This window comes from Zalophus californianus, chromosome 3, assembly GCF_009762305.2.
Source record: "Zalophus californianus isolate mZalCal1 chromosome 3, mZalCal1.pri.v2, whole genome shotgun sequence".
In the NCBI taxonomy this organism is placed as follows: Eukaryota; Metazoa; Chordata; class Mammalia; order Carnivora; family Otariidae; genus Zalophus; species Zalophus californianus.
In genome coordinates this window covers 73,025,732-73,048,349 of record NC_045597.1, presented here as the reverse complement: position 1 = coordinate 73,048,349, position 22,618 = coordinate 73,025,732, and the positions used below count along the sequence as shown (strand labels likewise).

At 42.0% G+C, this 22,618-nt stretch overlaps 1 protein-coding gene across 4 annotated transcripts in view; it reads right to left on the bottom strand.

Annotated features, from left to right (window-relative positions):
* Positions 1 to 22,618, bottom strand: part of FLT1 (fms related receptor tyrosine kinase 1) — a 171,041-nt gene that overhangs the window by 96,816 nt on the left and 51,607 nt on the right. For all 4 annotated transcript variants that reach the window (XM_027590840.2, XM_027590841.2, XM_027590842.2 and 1 more), the window contains exons 5-10: positions 21,144 to 21,306; positions 20,901 to 21,037; positions 18,214 to 18,388; positions 17,151 to 17,268; positions 14,816 to 14,985; positions 14,259 to 14,418 (exon numbers count right to left, since the gene is read on the bottom strand). In XM_027590840.2, the coding sequence (XP_027446641.1) occupies positions 14,259 to 14,418; positions 14,816 to 14,985; positions 17,151 to 17,268; positions 18,214 to 18,388; positions 20,901 to 21,037; positions 21,144 to 21,306 (923 nt within the window). The remainder of the gene's footprint in view (positions 1 to 14,258; positions 14,419 to 14,815; positions 14,986 to 17,150; positions 17,269 to 18,213; positions 18,389 to 20,900; positions 21,038 to 21,143; positions 21,307 to 22,618) is intronic.

Genomic DNA, 22,618 nt, shown 5'->3' with positions numbered 1-22,618 from the left:
TTACTTGTGTCTGCGCAATCCCTGGACATGTTCTGGGATGAAGCGGCCCTGTTTTATTACGAATTCCTATACAGTTGTAGCAGGCAGCAGACTTTAAAGAAGACGTCTGGGGTGGGGGTGGGGGTGTGCCGTGGTGAGCCGAGCACCCAACACCCAGTGGCTGCCTATTTGAGCCTGAGCCATGCCCAGGAATGAATGTATATATCGATTTAGAATTAAAGCACATTTAGTTGAAAAAGAAGCTCTAGAAAGCCCTACAAAGTCTCAAGGCAGAGAATAACCTCCCTCTCCCTTTTTTTCTTTTTTTGGATGATGAAATCTGAGGACTTCTGTTGTGGACTCTGCTTATCTGTTTAATGGGATTTGACTGCACGTGCTAACTCTGATTAGAATCTGTTTGTACAGAATACTGAATCATTTCAAGTTACAAAACAAAGGGGTAGAGCAGTAATAAAGAGCAAGTCGAGGCTGTAAAATGTCTTTAAAAAAACTAGAAAGAAAAAAAAAAAAAAAGACCACCTGGCGGCCTGCCAGAGGGCACGGCCGGGGCTAGTTCCCCACTATGGTGCACCATCCTGGAGAAGGGCCTGATGTAAACTTTCCTCTGCTACTGTGGGTGTTGTGTCAAAACATTAGTGTTAGTGTGTCTGAGCCATCAGATTAATATAATCTGCAAACACTCTCTGTTCCCCTCCTCTCACACTCTCTCAAAACAAATAAAACAATATAGGGGAGGGGACACTGGCAGAAAAAGGTGTGGAGGTGGAAGGAGTGTTTAGACAGAATGGTTCCTGACCCTTCTGCTCCAGGAAAAGGGCCTGGGCCGTCGGGGTGGTCACAGGGTCACACCAAGGGGATTCTGGACGAGTGACTCTCTTGCGCAAGGACAGACCTTGTGACGCCTTGGAGCCCATACTGAAAACTACTTCTTGTCTGAATGGAGAGCAGGGAGTGGAGAAGCCTTTTCGGGGATTGAAGGCTCTGGGTCAGCTCCTTGGACAATGGTGGAGGTGATCCAGCACCCGGGCCACCTCTGTTTCGATAAGAGCTTTTCCGTGAGCCTCTTGGCCTGGCTGCTTCCTGTCCTCCAGGGTCTCGTGGTCCATTCACACTCAGAATAAGGCCTCCTCTCTCCCTGCTTGCTTCCACCAAGAGCTCCAAGCTACCCCTGACTCTGACCCTCTCTCTTTTACAGAATCTGAGCCAAGGGCCAAGGCATCCTTGCAACCCTATTACCGGGGTGACTAAGGGTGGATACTTACTTGGCCGCACCTAGATGTGGGTCTTCATAAGAACACCTATTTTGTTCATTCATTTTTTTTTTCTAAGTGAAAGATTGGTCAGCTGAGGAAGGGTGGTTTGACATATAAGAATTCTTCAGGGAAATCTCAAGAGGAGCTACAAGTAATATCCTTAAACCCATTCAAGGAGTCTTAAGGTGTTACCTCTAAATATTTCAAGCTATGGTTACATTTTGTTCTCATGGAAAGGAAGAGAGCACATGACTTACTATATAGCTGTCAAGGCTGAAATGTCCAGAGAGCCTTCAGGGGTAGGAGGTGGGCAATCACAATTTAGCATTAGAAACACAGAACCTAGACCTAGTCTGACCTGAGTTCAAATCATAGTTTTACAGCTTCCTAGTTCTGAAAGCCTGGACAGCAAAATCCCCACTGTGAGAATCATAGTCACAGAAAACTGCTCAGAAGACCTACAGTCTTTTCGATCCTTTGAATAGTTCTGAAATAGAACTTTTTTAAAAGATTTATTTATTTGGGAGAGGGAGAGTGCACGCAAGCAGGGGGAGGGGCAGGGGGAGAGGGAATATCAAGCTGACTCTGTGCTAAGTGCGGAGCGCACCGCCAGGCTCAGTCTCACAACCCTGAGATCATGACCTGAGCCAAAATCAAGAGTTGGACGCTTAACCCACTGAGCCACCCAAGCGCCCTGGATCATTTCACTTTTAATAAATTCTGCTTTGGTGTTAGGCCGATGATCAACACTAAGGGATGTGATGATTTCCAGTCCTGTGACCTTCACTGCAGTGGAAATGTGATTAAGGAGTTTGTGTATACCACATCCCAAGGATTATGACGGGAGAAATCAGTTTTCTCGGATTTCAGTTCCCTGAATGGCTGTACTTCTCTTGGTTTGTTTTTATCTGATGGGCCCCTTCATCTTGCAAACATCTATTTCGTTTCTCTTTCTCTCTCTCGACAACTAGAAAGTAAAAGCATATGGGCCATATCTCTGTACCAGCCTTACTGCATTTTCTCCTTTCATTCAGATTTGCTAAATTATTTATTGTACTCTTTGTGAACCGCCTCAAATTCTTTGAGAAATGAATGTGTTCTTAACACTGCCAACTCGAAAGAAGTAACCCCATGTTACCAGGTCTTACTAGTTTTATTACGGGAGTTAAAAGACCAACAGAAGGGAAATAATTTACAGAAGAGTCCTTTGCTGTCAATGATGGTAAACATCAGGGTGATACTAAACGAGTTAATTTATGTAATGTACCTAGCACAGTGCCCAACACACACTAGATGGATTGATAATGTAAGTTGTCCTTTTATTATCTCTCTAGATTGAGAGCTACTTAAGAGCAGGGACTATGTCTTGTTCACCATTATAACCTCCAGGCCTAGCCCAGCCACCTGGTAAACAGCAGAGGAGCACACCCACCTCTTGCTCAGTTGACCATTTGATGAGAAGAGTGAATCCTGACAACGGCCTGACTAGATGTGGATTCAACCCCATGCCAGGTGTCAACCCACCATCCATCATTTACCTCCAACTGCTGAAAAAGGGGCACTGCTGACCCTCAAATGACCTCCCACATCTCCCTTCAACGAAGCACCATGTCACCACCATCAGGGCCTGTCTACTCACGGTGAGGAGTACTAATGGAGACAGAGGGTCTGACTGGGACCTGGACGGACTCCTCACAGCATTATCCATATCTGACCAACTGACAGTCATGGACAATTTCAACTTAGGCAATGATGCTCACATGTGGAGAAGCATCTTCCGGTCTAACAGAAAATAGAAAACCAACCAGCAGTGGTCTTCTCTTTTCCTCAAGGGTAGGCAAAAATATTGGCTCATAATCATTAGCATATTTTATTCAAATAAAAAAATATATATTCATACATATTCCATTTAAGAAGTAAAATCATGTCCTCTGAGAGAAGCGGAAGATTTTGTTCCTTCTGTTACTAAGGAACATATACATTTATTGAAGAGACAAGTCAAATACATGTTCATGTGTCAAAATATCAGAAAAATGTCAGAACATAATTGAGCACAAGCAAGATGTCAAGAGTCCATATGCTACCATCACTGGACAAGACTTGGGTCAATGAACATTTGAATAGCTGAGGTAGAATTGTCAAATGCAAGTAGATTGAGGATATTATATCTCCTCTAATTTCCTAAAAAAAATCTGAAAATTCTACGCTTTCTGGTCCCATCTTAATTTCTTTGGAGTAAATCACCATAGTCAGAAGACCTGTCTAAAGATGCAAGCACTGGGGCACCTGGGTGGCTCAGTTGGTTAAGTGTCCAACTCTTGGTTTCAGCTCAGGTCATGATCTCGGGGTCTGGAGATCGAACCCCAAGATGAGCTCCATGCTCAGTGCGGAGTCTGCTTGGGACTCTCTCTCCCTCTCCCTCTGCCCCTCCCCCCCCCCTCCCCCTCTCAAATAAATAAATAAATCTTTGGGGAAAAAAATAAAGAAAAAAAAGCAAGCATGTTTCTGGGAGAACATTAACCTAACAGCATGGATCATTTTGTCAGAATATTGTCAGCTTTCATGGGATACCAGTGTGTGTATGACGCCACCTCAGAGGGAAGCTGCTTTGCAGTGGGCAGCCCTAGAGTGGTCTAAAAATACTGGACAAGTTCCAGCAAACAAACGTAACGCTTGCAGTGTACCAGCCATGGAGCTAAATACTTCATATATACTAGCTCATCTAATCCCCTGAATAACCTACGGTGTCAGTGCTATTATCTATCTCTATTGTGTAGGTCAGGAAACTCGGACGCACAAGGTAGTTTATTTTACCGAGATGCTGGTAGACCGTAGTAGGTGGTAGAGGCAGGATTCAGGCTCCAGAGCCCATGACCTTAAACTCTAGACTAGATTTTTCTGTATTCTAACACCTTTTAAAATTGCTTCTTGATGTCATTAACATATTTCTCTAAACACATTTGCTTTCTGGATATGAGCCTTTGCCCCCAAATTACTCAACTTAAGGTCGAAGTAGTTGTTAAAGAGACAATCCTAGTAGTGAAAATGAAGTGCTTGGTAGATAATGCTCAAGAGGCCAAACTCTGACACATCACAACCAGGGCTGGTTTCCTAACAAGGTACTTAAGCTTTCTGTAATGGTAATAATCCCAGGATCTGCCTCATAGAAGTTCTGCGATAATTAAATGAGACAGTATATATAAAGCACACATTAAGCACTTAATGTCCTATAGATAAGTGCTCAATAATTTTCAGCTATAAAAGAAAGAAAAATAGAAATCCTAGGCCACAGGGTCTTCCTCTGGACATGATCTTCTGTTTGGCTCTAAGTAGTCTCTAAATACCCATTCTTGTTATCCTCACCTTACATACCCAAAGGCTTTTTCACATGAGAGTATTTCTCAGTAAGGTAGCATAGTTTTCAATGATGAAGACAAGGCATATGGAACATTAAAAGCCTCAGGAAATGGGATAACATGCCCTTAGATAATTCTTTTATTTTATCTACTTATTTATTTTTCAAGATTGTATTTATCTATTTGAGAGAGAGAGAGAGAAAGAGCTCGCGCACATGAGCAGGGGGTAAGGGCAGTGGGAGAGGGAGAAGTAGACTCCCTGCTGAGCATGGAGCCTGACTTGCGGCTCCCTCCCAGGACCCGGGGATCATGACCTGAGCTGAAGGCAGATGCTTAACCAACTGAGCCACCCAAGTACTCCCCCAACTCCAGATCGTTTTTTTAAAAACTCAAGTGAAAATCCAAGTTTTTGGATTCTGAGGTTTTGATCTTCAGACGTGCAGGACAGAGTTTCAGGGACACAAGGCATATGACACATGCCAAAGATGGGCCACAGGAGTAAGACTGCCAACAGTGCGCCTGTGGAAGTCTATCAGTCTGTACGGGTGAGGGACAGGGTGGGCCTATGGGCAGTCGATGGCAGAAGAGCCGGGCATCAGCCAGGAAGGCGGGCTGAAGTACAATGAATGACTGGCTCAACAATTCAGCCCTCACTTGGAAATTCCACATTGGGTCCATACCCACCTTTCCAATTTTTGGTTTTAATTCTTCTCAGCCCAAATCTAAGGCGCCAGCCACGTTACTCTTCACGCATGTCCTTTTCAACTCTTCAACCCATCCCTGTCCCCATGTTACTCTGCCACATCTATGTTCCCTTCCATTTGACGTTCTAGTACCTACCCATCATCTTTAGGACTCAGAGCTTAGTCCCCCCCCCCCCCCGAGTTTCCTCTAAACTGCAGTTGTCCCCACCTACCATCCACTGAAACCATGATGGTTCATTTATTCATCCAGATTACAGGCACCTCCCATGGAGACCCAAGGCAATGTTGTGGTGGAAATAAGAATGAATGGGAATAATAGACAGGCAATCAGAGATTTGGGTCTAGTCCCGGGCTTACACCATTAACTAGCTGTGAGGTGAGGGATAATTATTTATCTTTGAGCCAGTTTCTCCTCTATAAAACAAGCTCTTCTTAATCTCAAAGATTCCCTAATTCTAAGTGAATGAAGCATTCAAAGTGACTAAATCAAGGCCTGCAGTGGCGTCCATGTCCTTGTTGCATTTACTCATCAACTATAAACTCAAACTTCCTCCTTCATTTTCTTTTGTCCCCCACCACCACCCACTCTTCATCTCCTTTGTTCTCTGGTGCCGCCTGCAAAAATCCACAGCTTTGTGAGCCCCCTGAGGGCTGAGTGCTTGCCGAATCCTGATCCAGAAAATAATCCTGAACAACAAAGGAGGGAACAGGACTTCCTGCGAGAGATCAAATACCCCTGCAAGGTGAGAAAGTCACAGAGAGGGAGAGTGCCACCACAGTGAAAGTGCCAAATTGACTGTATGACTTGCTACCCTCCTCAGGTTGGTCTTATTTAGACCTGCTCATCCCATTGGGGTTTATACCTCCTCAAAGGGTCTATTCCCACCTGCAGGTCTGGGGCCCAAACCAGTGCAGCTCATCCTCAGTTCCCAAAGTAATTGTGACATCTGAGTTGAATTCTCCCAGCTGCTCTTTCTCCTCTCCCCTCCCATCCTTGGTGCAACTAATTTAACAGGTGGACTCTGCAGGATCACTGGTGACACGAGTAAACCCAGTGGGTTAGGCCAGTGCCTCCCCAAACCTGTCCCCCTCAAGGATTTCTGCGCCTTCCTCTGGGAACCCATGGGGGTGCACTTAGAGGAGTCCTGTGGGACACCAGTGAAAAGTAACCTTCTGAAATGCCAACCTACTCAGCCTCTCTTATTCCATGATCTGAAGACACCTGAGAAATAACTTTCTGAGCTTCAGTTTCCTAATGGGGAAATTATGTCCCTTCTGTAATATTGTACAGATAAGGGATAGTGTATGGAAAGGGGTGACCACAGCTTTGGCACTAGGAAGGGCTCATTGATTACATCTGTTATCACTAAGTAGAAGTGGCATTCAAGGTGACAAGACACCTCCCAAAGCTTCAAGAGAAATTATGAAGAAACAAGTTCTAGTGACTTGAAGTGCATTATAAGACACCATCTGGCCATAGTCTAAATCCATTACATCCTTTCTCTCTTCTCCGTGCACCAGGCTCTACTTTTTCATCCAAAAAGGCAGTGAGGTTACATTAAAACCACAGACCAGAGTTCATATTTCAAGAAACAGTCTACCGATTTTATTCTTTGTGCTACACCAGCGTGGGGGCGGGGGGGGGGATCAAAACAGTCTACTAAGTCAATGGAGGTCTAACTAAAATGTAGATTTCCAAGAACAGGTGCATGTTTTATAAGTGATTGGTCCTATTTATCCATTACCTAATGCTCTTGTGTTAGGACGTTAGTTTCTAAGATTCGGTAAGAAAATGCCCATTCCGTTTTTAAAAATCTGTGAGTAAGGCCAAAGAAAATTTGAGAGGTTCTGCCAATCTTCTTTAAGGAATCTTCCCGAACTGTGTGTCACCACCTTCTGGCATTCCTAATCCTGGGAAGCAACACTGAATTTTGCTCAAAAGATCCCTAAAAAAAAGCCATTCCTATGACTCAGCCTTTTGGTTTAATTTAAACACATAATGAAATGTTTGATAGCAATTACAGGAGACAGTTAATTCATTAGAAACAATTATTCCTCAGACTCGCTGTATTACCATGAGGAGTAGGGAAAGGAGGAAAATCTCACAAAGCAGAGAAAAGTGGCAGACAGGCATTTGGCACATGAACTCGTGCTCTGTTCTCAGGACTTTGTATGAAATATTAATAAGGGCCCTCGTCCAAACATTCACATTGGGCAGCATGTACTTCCTCATCCAGCAATTATATAACAGAAAGCAAGAAGTTTCTCATTAGGAGGGGAACATTCACGTTCTGCTTGTGATGAAAGCCTCCTAAAGAAGATGGCCCGATTGATTTGAGCTTGTTTGTTCAAGCTCAAAGTCCTGCTGAAGTGGTCTTTGGTGAATGAATCTCCTTTAAAGTCCCCATTTTGATTCAAGGTTTTGTGTATGGCAAATTAAAATTCTCGATAGCATGCCTGCTTTGGGTCCCCCAACCTGTACGTACCCCGCACAGAAAATATGTCAAGAGACACATGGATACAAATTATATGTACACTTAGGAGGAATATGATAAATATTAAAACACGCAGTATGTGATATTTCCAAAAGAAAAGGACTTCATAAATTATGCTTCCCTCTGACACCTGACCTATATTTAGCCCCCAGGAAATGCTGACTTTTTCAAAAATGTTTACACTGTTAACACTTTCATTTTGTAGATAGAATATGGGACATAAAATTGTTTTAGCAAAAAAAATAAATAACAGACATTCATGCTGGCAGTCAATTAAGTCCTTGAGTACATCTCTAATTAACTACCATTAACAATTGTTTTGTTTCGGTCCTGTTAGTTTTGTGCATCAGTGGGGTATGTAAAATTACGTTTCTCTCAGATGATCCATCCCTCACACATCCCTAATGATTCAGGCCTTCCTTTCTTTGCCAATTTGCTGATGTAAACAATAGAGGGATGCAATTAAGCAAGCCCTTCTCAGAGTTTCTAGATGTCTCTGCCTTCCCTTATTTTGTAGGCCACCTCGCCCCCCGCCCCAATGCCCCCAAGAAGCCCAGCAAACCACACTTGGTCCTGGAGTGGTCTACTTTCCCTAGACCCAATCCCCTGTCCTCTACTGCTGGGTAGATGAAGAATGTTCAGAAATGGGATGTCAAATTGTGTGGTGGGAATGATTACATCCTATTAAACTTCTAAAGCTTGTAACTATTTGTGATTCCAGATCTGACCGGCTTTAGAGTTCTGGAAGCAGTCCCTTGAAATTCCACGTACGCCTATCGGGTTTTTCCTAGCAAATCCCCCATTTTGGCTAAGAAAGTAATACAGGATACTCTACCCCCTTCACCTGCCATGACTCGAGAATCCAGTGACATTTTTTGCATTCTGAAGGGGCTCATTGGCGAAAGATCAAATAAAGCAAGCGAGGTTTTAGGTCTAACTGGGCAAAGAACGATAATGCCTTTGCTTGGATGGGTTGGACCAAGACCAGCAAAGGTAGTCCAGCTTGGCCCTGAAGAAAATGTGGGTTGACACCAGCAATGCAGGAGCAGAGGGTTGTTTTTTTTTTTTAAATGGGTGATTACTCGCAATATAATTACTGAGGCAGTTCTGTACCACAGAATACATACTTATACACGCGTTAAGGCTTTTCTACAACCATTCAGCTTTCACAGGTTGGTTTTTTCAGTGAATTTGGCACTGATCCTCAGAGTTAATCCTCAGGTCAAATTGCTTTATAATTTGTAAGAAGCAGAAGGGAAATATCAGTGTGCAACAACTAGGAAATTATTTCAAGCTTTTCTGAATGAAGAAAACGTCATTTTAAGTGATTTTCTCATTTCACTCATGAATAGCTGTGTATTATAGGAAAGGGGAAGCAGGGCAGTTACCATTTACAGAAGGGGAAATTGAAGCACAGATTAAATAACTGGCCAAGGTCACACAGATGTCAGGGCCTGTGCCAAGAATAGAACCCACTTCCTTGCTTCCCAGGTCTCTATCCCTGAGACTGGGAAATAGATATTCTTCAGGTACATGTACAAAGAAAATAAGTAACGACCAGCTATGTTTGCTCTTATAGCATTAAAACGTACATGCTGAAGGCCAATGGTGTGTATCTTTGTTTTGCACACGGTCGGTGCGATAAGTAGATGGGTGACAGTATATTTGGGTTGAACACTGATGATGTGCAACATGCATTTGTAAGATGCAAACAATGTGAACGCAACAGGAGTAGCCGAAGTTTCTCTCTGTGTATTTTTATTGGTCATCACAGAGAGCCAATGAAGAAAATGAGATTTTTCACAAAGAACTCGATACACTCAACAGCCTCTTCCACTAAAGGCCACTCTATTATCATCTATCAGTGTTATTTGTGACCTCGACAGTTAGCTGGGGACAGAGAATTAAAGCAGCCTGTGACGGAAAGAGCATGTGGTCTAAAAACAAAGCTGCAGAAATCAGTGGCCACAGGCCACTTCACCCTCCCTGGAGAAAAGACCCAGACACGTTGAACGTGTGAAAAGCAGGCCTTAGTTTTAGAAAGAAGACAACACAACTTCAGAAACAACGGGGGAGACTCTGGGCACAGACAGGGAGCGGAGCCATGTTAATGGGTTAACAGCGAGCATCAGGAAGGATGAGCCAGCCTCAGCCCACTCACCACCCCCCTGTTTTCGGGGAGCAAATGACCCAGCCAGGCCTGATATTCTCCAGTCAGTTACTGGCAGGGCTTCTGGGAGCTCGAGCCTGCATCAGTAAAAGCAGTCTTGCAACATCTCAGACTCTTCCTGAGAAAAATGTAACTGGTGATCTGGAGTACCAGCATCATGCCAAGGCTGTCCATTCCCTGTTTCCTGCTAGGGCCCCCAAATCCATGTCCTCCATTTCCCAAAGAGGGGTCCCTTCCCTCCAGTCCAAGATTGTTACTCTTTCCTTTAGAGACCAAGCTCCACACAGTGGGCAACCTCATGCACACTATTCCCTGTGAGACAGAACCAGCACCGTGGCAGAGAGATATGTAGCAAAGGACCATGGGAGCAAGACCCGCTCATTGCATGGGCAGGTCCCACATAGTGCTTCAAAATCCAAGGGGGATGTGAAGTTCTAGAATCTACTGTGGACTCCCTCAAGAGGAATCAGCTCTACCACGTCCCACTCTGCCCCACTCTGGCCTTTGCCAACCCACAGGTCAGAGCCACGTCGTCCCATGACAGGAAACGAGTGAGTGAGACAGGCTGCGCAAACTGGGATCGTTACTTTAGTCCCCCGCTGCACAGCCTTTGTCGTCTTGCTTTTGCTTCTGCCTAACTCATCTGTAGTTCCTTCCTTTCTCTTCTTCTGAAAAATCGTGTTATGTTTTCCTCAATTCTACAGCCCACACCTACTACATTTCTATTTCTCAAGCATAGCAAAATCACACTTTACTTTCCACAACTTGTGTTCATCTCTCAGAAGCGCTGGTTAGGTTAAAAATTGTCACTGTTGTGAAACTAGCTCTATAGTAGGCAGAAAATTCTTTTCACGTTCCTTAAAAGTTTTGGAGCCTTAGACAATTTTATCCCACTGCTAGCAATAATCACAACCTTGTCTTCCAGTGGCACTCCGTACCTTTCCCAAACATATGACCTCGTTTGAACCTCATATTGTCTCTGTGAAGCGTGTGTAATTATCTGTATTTTATATGAACAGAAGCTGTAAACTACACACATGTGAAAGGCACTCTGAGCTTAACTACCCTTATGCATACTCCCTAGGTTATGCCCACACTAATCTGGAACAAGCTTAGGAGTATCTATTTAGAAGTCTCTGCTAGTTGCTAAGGATGAGGAAAAATCGAAAATTCCACTTCATTTGGCATTGATAAGTTATTTTAATGCTATTAAAAATTCAAAAGAAATATTCTAGCTCTCCCACTGCGTTACCACCCAAATGTGCAGAAAAGTAAAAGGGGAAAAGATTCTGCCATATTTCCTCTCAGCTCATTAGGAATGTGAGTTGAAAAGTAACTACCTTTTTCCTCCTTTCTTTTATTCCTAATATTTCATAAGAACAAACTCTAGGTGAATCAGAAGCATAGCTAAAACCTAGCTCAGCAGTGTATCACAGGGGTTTTTTTTAAAGGAGGAAATTTCTGTTAATTTTATTTATGGTTCCTATTTTCCACAAAGGTAAACTAGTTGAGCAATAATTCTGACAGTTTTAAAATATACTTATGTATTTACTGGACTCCAGAAAACCATGCAATTTAAGTCTGAACCTCTTTAACTTAGATACATTAACCAGTTGGCTATATTAAACCAATTAATAAGTTTGAGCTACTTAAACACATTCAAACCTCAAAACTAATCTAATGCTTTGGTTGTGTCCATATATAGATATGTCCTTTAACTAGAGCCTAAAATTTAAATACCAAGAATTATTCTATATATTCACGAGTAATATGGACATATTAACCACCTAACCTCTTTTGACAGTCATGCGTAGATACCACCATGCAAATATGTTACTATGTAACTCAAAATAAAATTTTAAAAATTCATGCAATAGACCCCCCCTTTATTCAAATGTCACTAACTAAAATTCCTATCTACAATGGAATCTAGGTGTTAAGTATATAAAATACATTTATATAAAGACATATTTGAAAACTTCTAGTAACTAAAGAAGGCTCCATTTCTCTTGTCAATTTTAGCTCCTATCTCTCTGACAGGGTGAAGTAGAATTATTCTATTTATGTCCTAGTTCACAAAGGTCCTGTATATCTTTCTGAACTATTTCTAAGTTAAAAGTACCGATTTAACCACCAAGCACCAAATTCGGGCCTGGCACATGTAAGCTACTTGGTCTGTTGACTTAGAAAAAACACAAACAACAAACTTCTTATGGATATGCACATTTTGTAGCAGATAATTTCAAGCAACAACGTATATATTTTTAATGAAGCATCACTGGAAAAGTTAACACTTTCATTTCTGATCTGTCTTGTGATTGGTTAAAAAAAAAAAGCCTTGATCAGAGAATAAGTCAGATGGTCAACAAACATTTACTGAAGATCTGAGGCACTGCTCTGAGTCTTGAGAGAAGAGGGATTAGACATCTTTACAGACCTTGACAAACTTACTCTGTGACACAGGAGAAGGATCCCATGTACCACAAAGAAATCAGAAAAAGAGAGCTAATGCCTCCAAAGTTTTACTTCAAATGACTTCATTCCCCAAATCATGTTTTATTAGCATTATTCAAACCCAACTTTATAACATTATATTCCCTCACTCATAATTGCTGTTTTCTAAAAGGGTTCCTAGCTCTGCCCTAAATAGAATTGAAATTTTATTTTTATTTATTTTTTATTTTTAAGTAGGTTCCATGCCCAGCTTGGAGCCCAATGAGGGGCTCAAACTCACAACCCTGAGATCAAAACCTGAAACTGACTGAGCCACCCAGGTGCCCCTAGAATTGAAATTTTACATTTGCTATTGTCAAAACAAAAATTAAAAACATCTATAAAAGGCTATGTTATTCCCCAAAAATTCAACTTTACACTTTTCTCCAAATAGCTTAAATTATTTAGTAATTTTTCACTTATTTGCATGTTAGGTTAGCACAAATATCCAGGCCTTAAGGGAACAGATCCACAAATATGGATGCCTACCCCTAAATTAGCAAAATCATACAAAATCTCAGTAGATCTCACTTTCTTTTGGGTTAAGTATCCACAGTGGTAAAGAAGATAGTCAAGATTTGTAATTTCTCCATATTTCTATTCTTAGAACATGACATTCACACAAGAAATTGGGACATGTGTGGAAATAGCTACTTTTTGGGAACCCCAGGACTCACCAGTAGCTTTCACTATCAGAATGAAAGACCTTAAGCAAAAGATTACAACACAAGATGAAGAGTTGAAATGGCAGGAAGAATCCAGAAAATCAAGCAGTCCCTTCTGTTTATGCTAGAATTGTGTCTTACTTTTTATCAAGCTAATTTTGTTTTTGTTTTTTTTTAAATAGCAACTTTCCCAACACTCTACAAGTGGAATTAAAAGCAACAAAGCAAATATTATGGCATAATGATTGTTCTTGGGCGGTCTCAATAATATCTGATTGTTGCACTTATCAACTCTATTCCTGTCCTTCAAATTAGCTCTCATGAACTGTCCTTAGCATCATTCCTCTAGACTAAACAAAAATGGGAAAAGAGCAAACAGGACTCAGTCATCAACAGGATGCAAGGAAATGCTGCACAATGACCAGAAGGTAGGGACGTATCCACTCAGCAAATACACAGTAAGCCTCTACGGGCCCTAAAGATACAGAGGTGCTCTCAATCAGCTCAGGGCTTAGAGATAAAACAAATGTATGCGACTGTATGCAAACCCAGCAAAGTAACAAGGTGTAAAAGAGGCGTGGTTCCTACTGAAGAGGGAGAAAGGAGTCTGAATGAGGCAGTCAGGAGAGTTGGCAAAGCTAAGCCTTGGAGGATAAGGAAGGACTTCTCAGGAGGCAGCAAATGGGTGGAAATGAAGGAAGAGCATGAGCAAAACCTACGACAGGTAGTGATCACCAGGGCAGGGAAGATCTCCTATCATATCCAATATTCACAAAATGAGAAATGGGAAAGCCACTGTAGCTGATCAAGCCAAAGTCTGGAGGTTCTCAGTTGAAAACAAGACTGGAGTTCCAACTGAGTTTCAAAAAAGGCTCACAAGGTGACCTTGATTCTCTCCCTGTGCTCCTAAAACTATCAGCTAAAGAGAAAAATTATGAAATGGTTAGAAATGAGTAAGGAAAACAAGTAGATATTGCCAACTTTTTCCCATGGGAGGGAAAGCCTTTGTTCGCCCCAAATATAACTGCCTATCCCATTTGCAAACTTCCATCTGTGTCCCTTAAAGAATCTCGAGTCCGGGTATAGCAAGTATTCGAAAGTTAGGAAACAAACTGTGCTTACCTTGCTTTGGAGTGACTATGGTTACAGGCACGCCAGAACCACATGACTGTAGGTTGAGGTATACCATAAATGGTACAAGTCAGGATCTGTCTGCTGCCCAGGGGATAGAGAGTTGGGTCTGGAAAGGATGACACAGCTTTTTCATAGATCTGGGGTTTCACTGGAAGGGAGATGAACAGAAGTCAAGAGTTGTACAGTGACTTTCTCCTGGGCTACAACATGAAGGCCCGCATTCTCCTTGGTTTTGATGTCGGGGAAAGCAACACATGTCTGTTGTCATTACAGCCTTTTTTTTTTTTTTTAAATAAAAGTGTTTGATAACAGTAAAAAATTGATTCCATGGTTTGTACGTCATGATTACAACGATAAAAAAATCGTATTGCTTATGGAAGGTAACGAGCAGACATGAAATTGGTATGATGGGGGTGTACGTGGTTTTAAAAATCATTACTTAAATGTGTGTTCTCGCTGATGTTGTTCCATTGACTTCTGGTTTACAAATTTTCCTGAACTCCACCCCTGCCAGAACCAGAAGAAAGTACGAACAGCAAACTTACCATTTACAATTAAAGTGGTGGTAAGGTTTTTAAACACACTGGACTGCTTGATGGCCAGCAAGATCGTGTAATCCCCTGCATCTTCTGCAGCAACATCTTTGATAATTAACGAGTAGCCGTGAACCAAATAGCGAGGAGATTTCTCAGTCACGGGGAACCCATCTTTTAACCTGTGGTTAAGAGTGGGATTGGGAAGTCATTCCACAAGGCCTCTCAGATATCACTTTAACACTGTCATTTACATTTGTGAGCTCAAGGTGATCCGCTCCAAGCCTTTGGTCCTCCACATTCACTTTACAAATGTAGACAGACACTAACTTTTCAGTAAAGCCAGGTGTGGTTTTTTAAACGGAGAAATACTTCACATTTATTGGCAAGGAGGAAGAAGTACGTTGAAGGAAGAAAGAAAAGCGATGGTTTTAAGGTACCCACAAGGATGCTGGTCATCACGTGACTTAAGTATTCACCCAGCAGCACTGGCTGATCCCATCGAGATGTTTTTCAGTTTTCCATGAGGCTTCATCAGCAATACAAGGGCCATTGTAAGTCAGATCAACTAGATCACTTCTCCAGATAAAAATAAAAATAGACTTTCCTATTGTGGTCTCATGTGGAGTTCTTATTAGTTGTATAAATGGTCACACCAGTTGTCCCTTTCATAAGCTATAGTAAAATCAAGATTATCAAGATTTTTTTCCCCTGTGGAAGAATAGTTAAGGCACAAAACTCACAAACAAAAGGTACAAAACTTAAAAAAAAAATTCTTTTTAACTTTAAATATAGAATCAATGCCGAGATACCATGCAGCTGCATACAGAACTGAGAGTCGGGAGGCCTGAAGGCTTGTCCCAGCCCTGCCACTCTGTGCTGTGCATCTGACTTGTCCGTGTGAGCCTCAGTTTCTCCAAATTTTCTAGAGTTTCTCAAAGATTTAATGCTACAAGTCTATGATTTCATTAAATTGCACAGTACTTTAGCTGGGCATTTTTTAATCTTTTAGGAGCTTATTGTGTTCTGTATGAAGGTTTAATACTGGAAATGGTATTAGTTCATATCCATGCAAATGTTACATTGTCCTATAAGCAAATACCCATCACTAATGGGCTCGGTTCCAAAGCAGTTGAAATAACTATGCTCTATTTTATGACTGCAGATATCATCTTAATTTACTTTATTTCTCATGAACAAGTCAGTGTTTTCAAACAGGGAATGATTTATTGTGTATGCATTTTAGGTCCTAGCTGCTTAGTTACTAAAGAAATTAGCACTGTTTAATAGATGGGGATACTCTCAGACCCTTTTGAAAGAGGGAATGTATTGCCTGGAGTGATTAAATTCCTATTAAGGAATTATGTACACTCACAGGAAATTTACTATTGGACCTTTTACACATTATAAAACAAAACAAAAAAATCTCTCTTCTACTGTGACGGCATGAAGGGGCATAGCACAAAGTTTAATTTTCTCTTTAACTCCCTATTAACTATTTGAGGAAACTGAAAACAAACACTGCAATCATATGATAGTGAAAGCAAAATAAGGTCTGGTGGAGGTGATTCTACAATGGCGCCGTTTCTATATTGTACGGGCTGTTTTCCTAATCGGTTTTGTACTGTACTCTTTTGTTTAAAATGTAATGGTTTGAGCCAAAGATATTGGCATTTAAAAATGATTTAACAAAATGACTGCAGATTATAAACAGATTACATTGTTTTACATCAGGTGTTATACTAACAAAAAGAACCTGCTTCAGGAGGTTCTGAATATGCAAACTTTGAGCCAAAAAAAACTTAATTAGTTCAAGTAGGTCCTTTCCTCCACCCCTGTGACTGAATAAGTCTTGTCTCTATTAATGTTTGTTTAATTTTACAACAAGCCTGGAACTTTCATCCCAGCTGTATATAAAAGAATTATTTTCAGATAATAAAAGAATTATTATCCTCATTACAAGGGCCCACTTCTTCAGGGTTAATAGAGCATGTTACATATTCAAGATGCTTCCTACTCATTGCCCAACATACTCCCATTCAAAGGATGTTGACATCATGGGGAGGTTTAGAGATGCAGAAATTTAGTCACAGCACGGGAAGGGCTGAACTGAACCGAGCACTCAAAACACCTCAGCTCTTGCCCCATCCTGGGACAGCTTCCTTTCCCCTCCAGCCCAGTCTCTCTGCTTGCTCCCCGCCCCAGAAATCAACACGATTCTTGGCTTTCCACCACGGTCTGGGGAACTTCTCTTGATATTTTTTCAGGAATTCCAGTCACTGGGCTCCTGCATCTTCTTACTTACAAAGCATATCTTAAACTGATAGGAAAATAATTATGGTCCTACCATAGAACCTCTGGCGAGGGAAATGCCTTCACTTTCACAGATAGCCTGTAGGCCCGCTTGCCAGCTGTGGTCTCCAGCACGTGCTGTTTTCGATGCTTCACAGTGATGAATGCTTTATCTTTGAAAGGAGAATGATAAAAAAGAGATTAGAAAGGGCCATGTTTATCTAAATAGAACAACACCAACCCAACCTCCTGCCTCCTAGAAGGAGGGCGCAAGCAATAAACAAACAGAGCTGAACTCTGATCAAGCCTATCAGTGAGCCCAAATATTGAGCCCTGAATAAAATAATTCAGAAGCACTCTAACTGGTGAAGTACATTCAAATGAAAGGGTTGCGAGTAAAACAGAAAAACAGAGGCAGAGCCACAGAGAATGGACCATCTCAAATATCCGTGTCACATCACAGAAAAGTAGAGATACTTCTGAAAATCTACCTGCCCAACATGAGTATGATGGGAGAAAGTTCCTTCAGACACCATAAAATAAATTATCTGATTAAAAAAAAAAAAACCCTACTGGACAAAATCAAAAGAATATCTAAGTCCACTGCCAGGACTGTTCCAGGTTTCTGCCTCTCGCTGTTTTTCTTTTCAACAGTGAAGATAAATAAGGTTTTTAAGGATTCTAAAGAGGTTTAAGTATTTTCTTTACAGAATTTGCCTATTGGCATTAAGCAACAATATTAGGATTTCATGAGGGTAAAACCAGGGATAAAATCACATCAATTCTAAATAACTTATCCCACCACATTTTTCTCTAACTCACAGCAGTACCTGAGAAATGAAGGTAAATCTATCATATTTTTCTGTCTTGTTTATATGGAATACTAAAAAAAGAATTTAATATGATCTAACTGAATTATTCACCACAATAAACTGGCAAGGAAAAGATGCTCTAATTCGAAAGTATTAAACAACACTTACTGCGTTTTGCTTTTTGGCAGCAGGAGGAGGGGAATCAAGTTGTATCATTCATGATAGAGTACCTCTTGGCCAAAAAAAAATTTTTATAGAATCCGCCCCAAATCCATGAAGATAGAAAGCAGAGCACAAGTGCCTTACCATATATATGCACTGAGGTGTTAACAGATTTGAATGACGGGCCACTCTTCACATGGCAAGTATAAAGTCCTTTGTCTTTGTTCTGTACTTTGTCAATAACAAGAACGCTGTAGAACACAATGGCAATGGAAGTGCGTTGGCCAATTCGTTGCCTTATAGACGCTCTCTTCTTTGTCTAGAAAGAAAATGTATAGCAAATGTGGAAGTAGTAATTGTTCATGCTCAAATTTCTCAGATTATTACTGAGATGATGGACATTTTACGCTGAGAAGCAAACCCACCTAACAGCAAGATGTTTATAAACTCAAACTGTGTCTCAATGCGTTTCAAACATTTGCCATGGGGGCACTCATTTAGCACATCATCTTCTCCAGATGGACTTTCGTGTACATTAACTCAGTAGTTTCTCACAACCACCCAATGAAATAGGCAGCATCACTGCCCTTTTACAGATGAAGAGGCTGAAGCGTCAGAGGCCACCGTGGGCAGGAAACTCAGGTCTTTGGAGTGTAAATCTAGTGCCTTCTCTCCAGCACACACCTCTCTAAACAGTAACCAGCTCTCTGGGCATAGATGTGGCTAACTCAGGCAATAAGTATCTTTGGTATCTGGCTTCATGACACTGCTTCTCTAATAAATCACCATGTGAGTTTTCTTTTGCTCCCTTACTGGAAATGAAGGAAAAAATCATGAGTCCCGGCTACACAGACTAAGGTGTAATAATCCTGCTTTCATCATTTCACTATTTTGAGCAAGGCTTACCAATTTCTGCTAAATCACACTGAATGGATCTGAGGACATGCAAAGCCATCTACAAGCGTAGCCAACACTCTGATGATGGTGGTGGTGGTGGTGGTGGTGGTGGTGGTGGTGGTGGGACGTCCTCCTGTGTTTGCCTCAGGGCACACCAGGAGCAGGCCCTGGGGCTCAGCAGTGTAAAGTGGTCACAATGCCTCCTTCCTGGTTTTGAGAAGATGAGATCACATTGCCTTTTCCTTCCATTGTTCCTTCCCCCTCTCTCATTTTTTTTTTTTAGCATTACATTTTATAACACATAATATGTTATTTCTCCCTCTCCATCCTTCCCCGTGAGGAGGCATGGAAAAAAGACATTGAAAAGCAGTACAGTACTGGTCTTTGGGTCTTGAACTTAGCTCTCCTCTGTGCCACATTTATGAAACTTCTACCACCTGTCCTTATATTGCCCTGCTGGAACAGACACACGGGTAGGCCATTTTCTTCCTTCTCAGCAGTAACCAGAAAGAAGATGTCAACCACCACCATCAAAAATCAGAGCAGCAGTCCCTTAAATGCCAGCCTGAGGGATTTTCGGCCACTCTCTGTAGGTATTACTTCCGTCTTCTCCCTGGGAGAACTCTTCCCTTCCCAAATTTGAGTAACACTGGTGTTGTTTCTGCCTTTGGAAAACAGCTGATCCTGGGTTTCAGATAACTGTTTTGTCTGGCACCGTAGCCACCAGCCACATGTGGCTGTTAAAGTTAAAATAAGAAATTCAGTTCCTTAGTCACAGGAACCACATTCCAGGCCCTCATTAGCCACCTGTGGCTAGTGGTTACTGTATTAGTCAGAAAAGATATTTCAATCACACAAAGTTCTATTGGACAGCGCCGTTCTCAAAGGTAACTGGCGGTCAGTAGATGTTTTATCACATCTTGTCGTAGAGCCACCAACAGGATAAGAGTTTGTTCCCTCCTGGAGTTTACTGAGAATACCTGACTTCTATCAAAACCCAGAAACAACTGCTGCAAGTCATAGCATTGTTATTTAAATGAAACAATATCACTTTCTAGAAAATAGGACTGATGAGTCCTTAATGTGTTCCTACAGCGCACTTGTTGCATCTTTTGGTTGCCAAGTTATTCTATTTCCATGGCAAGAAATGTTGATGAGAAATAACAGTAGCTTGGGGCTGACGCATTAATCTTCAGCATAAAATTTAATCATCGGTAACCTTTGTGATTGCGCAAACTGAATGACCGAACGCACGACTGGGCCTGGGATATGCCCCATCCGTCATACTGCCACCCAGCCAATGGGGGCCGCGGTGACAACAGCTGATCATCGATTCCCCATCTACATGCCTGCAAACGATGACTGTTTGCAGGGACGTTTGGTCTGAATAAGGAGCCCTGACTCAGTCTTCATTCCTCTCATTTTTTCTGAAGGACAGCACTGCTCCTTTGTCACTGAACAAAGGGGATACGGGCCGGCTGGCTTGGAATATCTTTTCCAAACATGCTCCAATCAGGTGCCTCGCTGTCTGCCGGTATCTGAAATTAACGCGCTGACAACAGCTTTTTGTTGTCGTTCTTACCACAGATAGGCCCTGCCTGGCATTGAGTGATAAATTTCCCTCTCATCTCTAAATCCCAGAGAACAGTTTCCAAGGATGAAACAATCCCCTTTTCCACCCGGAATCATGCAATAGAAATACCAGCCTGTATACTTCAAAACAAAACCTCCAGACATCAAAAGACCGTATCTATGCACACACACGGAACATCAGACGAGGGAAGCCCCCGAAACGCACCCACAGCTTCCTTGTTCACTCAAACTGCCACGCGAGTCAGAAGATGCTGATTTTGCCCCACCTCAAAAACCCAGTGGCATGTCACTTGCCAGAAAGAAATACTACCCTCCAGAAGCCAGAGAAAAATGTCACTCACTTCACCAGGGTAACTCCAGGTCATCTGAACCCTCGTGTTCAAATCAGTGGTGGCAGTGCAGTTGAGGGTAAGAGTGTGACCTTGCAGTAACTTGACTGGGCTTGGAGTGCTTATCTGGACATCTTGGATGGTATTGGCTGCAAGCATAAGAAATGAGTTTGTTTTTTTTTTTTTTTTTTAAATCAAGGTTTCCCTGCATTGTGCTGTTTTGGTCTGCGCTCATGCCTCTGGAACGTCACTTACTTTGTCGATAGGTGAGATAGTTGGTCTTGTACAAATGTCTGTTGACTGTTGTTTCACAGGTCAGAAGCCCTATTTCTCTGTATGTTGCATTTGCTATTATAAAACCCTTCCTACTGTCCCAGGTTATTCGTTTTCCATCCGGGATCAGGGTATCAAGGGGAAACTGAAAAGGGAAAAAAAAAAATAAAAAAGATGTTTTAAGAAAATCGTACTAGCACTGTGGCAATACCGTTTCCCTCGTAATTTGCGCAAACAGTTTTCATTGAAAATGAAAATGGTCCAGGTAAAAACTCTAGTTTGTCATCATGGGCTCTTTAGTTTTGTTTGCATGGAGCAAGATATAGATTATGATAATAAATTACAGTAATTACGGTAATTCGTTATCAGCCTCGGCAACAAGCTGCACCCACCCGGGATAGACCTAGCTGCCATGTCAGATTTGCATTGGGAGCCCGTATCACTTGGCCTCTGGGAATCATCCTTGTAACAGACTGGCCTGAGACTCCACAGAGAAACCAACTAGGACTTTTTCCACTGGGCCCGCCAGGTTACCCTCCTGGGCCTCATCATCTGGAGCTTTTAACAAGCCATAACTTGTCCTCCCATTTTTCATGATTTAGTAAAGAGGTGGCTGTCTTCAGAGGACTCTAAAGAATTCCCAGTCCTTTGAGATTCATAGCATTCACTTGGTGCTTGCTGGGGTTATCATTCTGGGAAGGCTGAGGGCCTCGACTCTGCCTCTGGGAGGGGAAACTCCAGGGAAATAGTGAAGACAGCTGCAAACAGATGTGGAGGCCAGAGACGCTGTCGTGAGTGAAGTGCTCTCACATTCTTAGAAGTATTCCCAGACACATTGAGTCCAAACAGAAGAAAGGAATCCATGATTTGATTTTCCCTTATGCCTTCCGCTGGATGCCAAGAATTTTATTTTTTAAAGACTACCATATAAACAATCCGCCTTGGGATGAGCCTTTATAAAGGGGATATTGCTCCACTGATTGGCCCAGCCAAATTCCCCTGATGCCAGATTGCCAGCCCAATTTCAGAGGCATCTCTGACAACCACTATGGCTTATGCCCTGCTGGAAAAGGGGGGAAGAAAAAAATCAGATTACCTTCCCACAACAGATTAAAAAGGAAAGGGCAAACTGCCCGGAAGATGTTTCAGATCTTTTTCATCTTCTTCTAAAAAGTGCACCTTGCATCGCTTATCTGTTTATCATTTATTTATATTGCTTGTTGAAGGAGCTAATCTGGCCGGGATTTGCGACTCCATGGCAGAAATTCCTCTGGGAAACGTCACCAGCGCCCTCTCCCAGTGAGCATGTCTGCATCTGTCTGTGTTACCAGAGTGTCACACGGCTTTGAAATGAGCTGCACCCTGTTTATGAAGAACTTGCAAGCAAGTGAAGGATGCATTTCGTGTTCTAGTAAATCATGATTCTATCTGCAGGCTTAGGAAGGCTTTATCTCCAG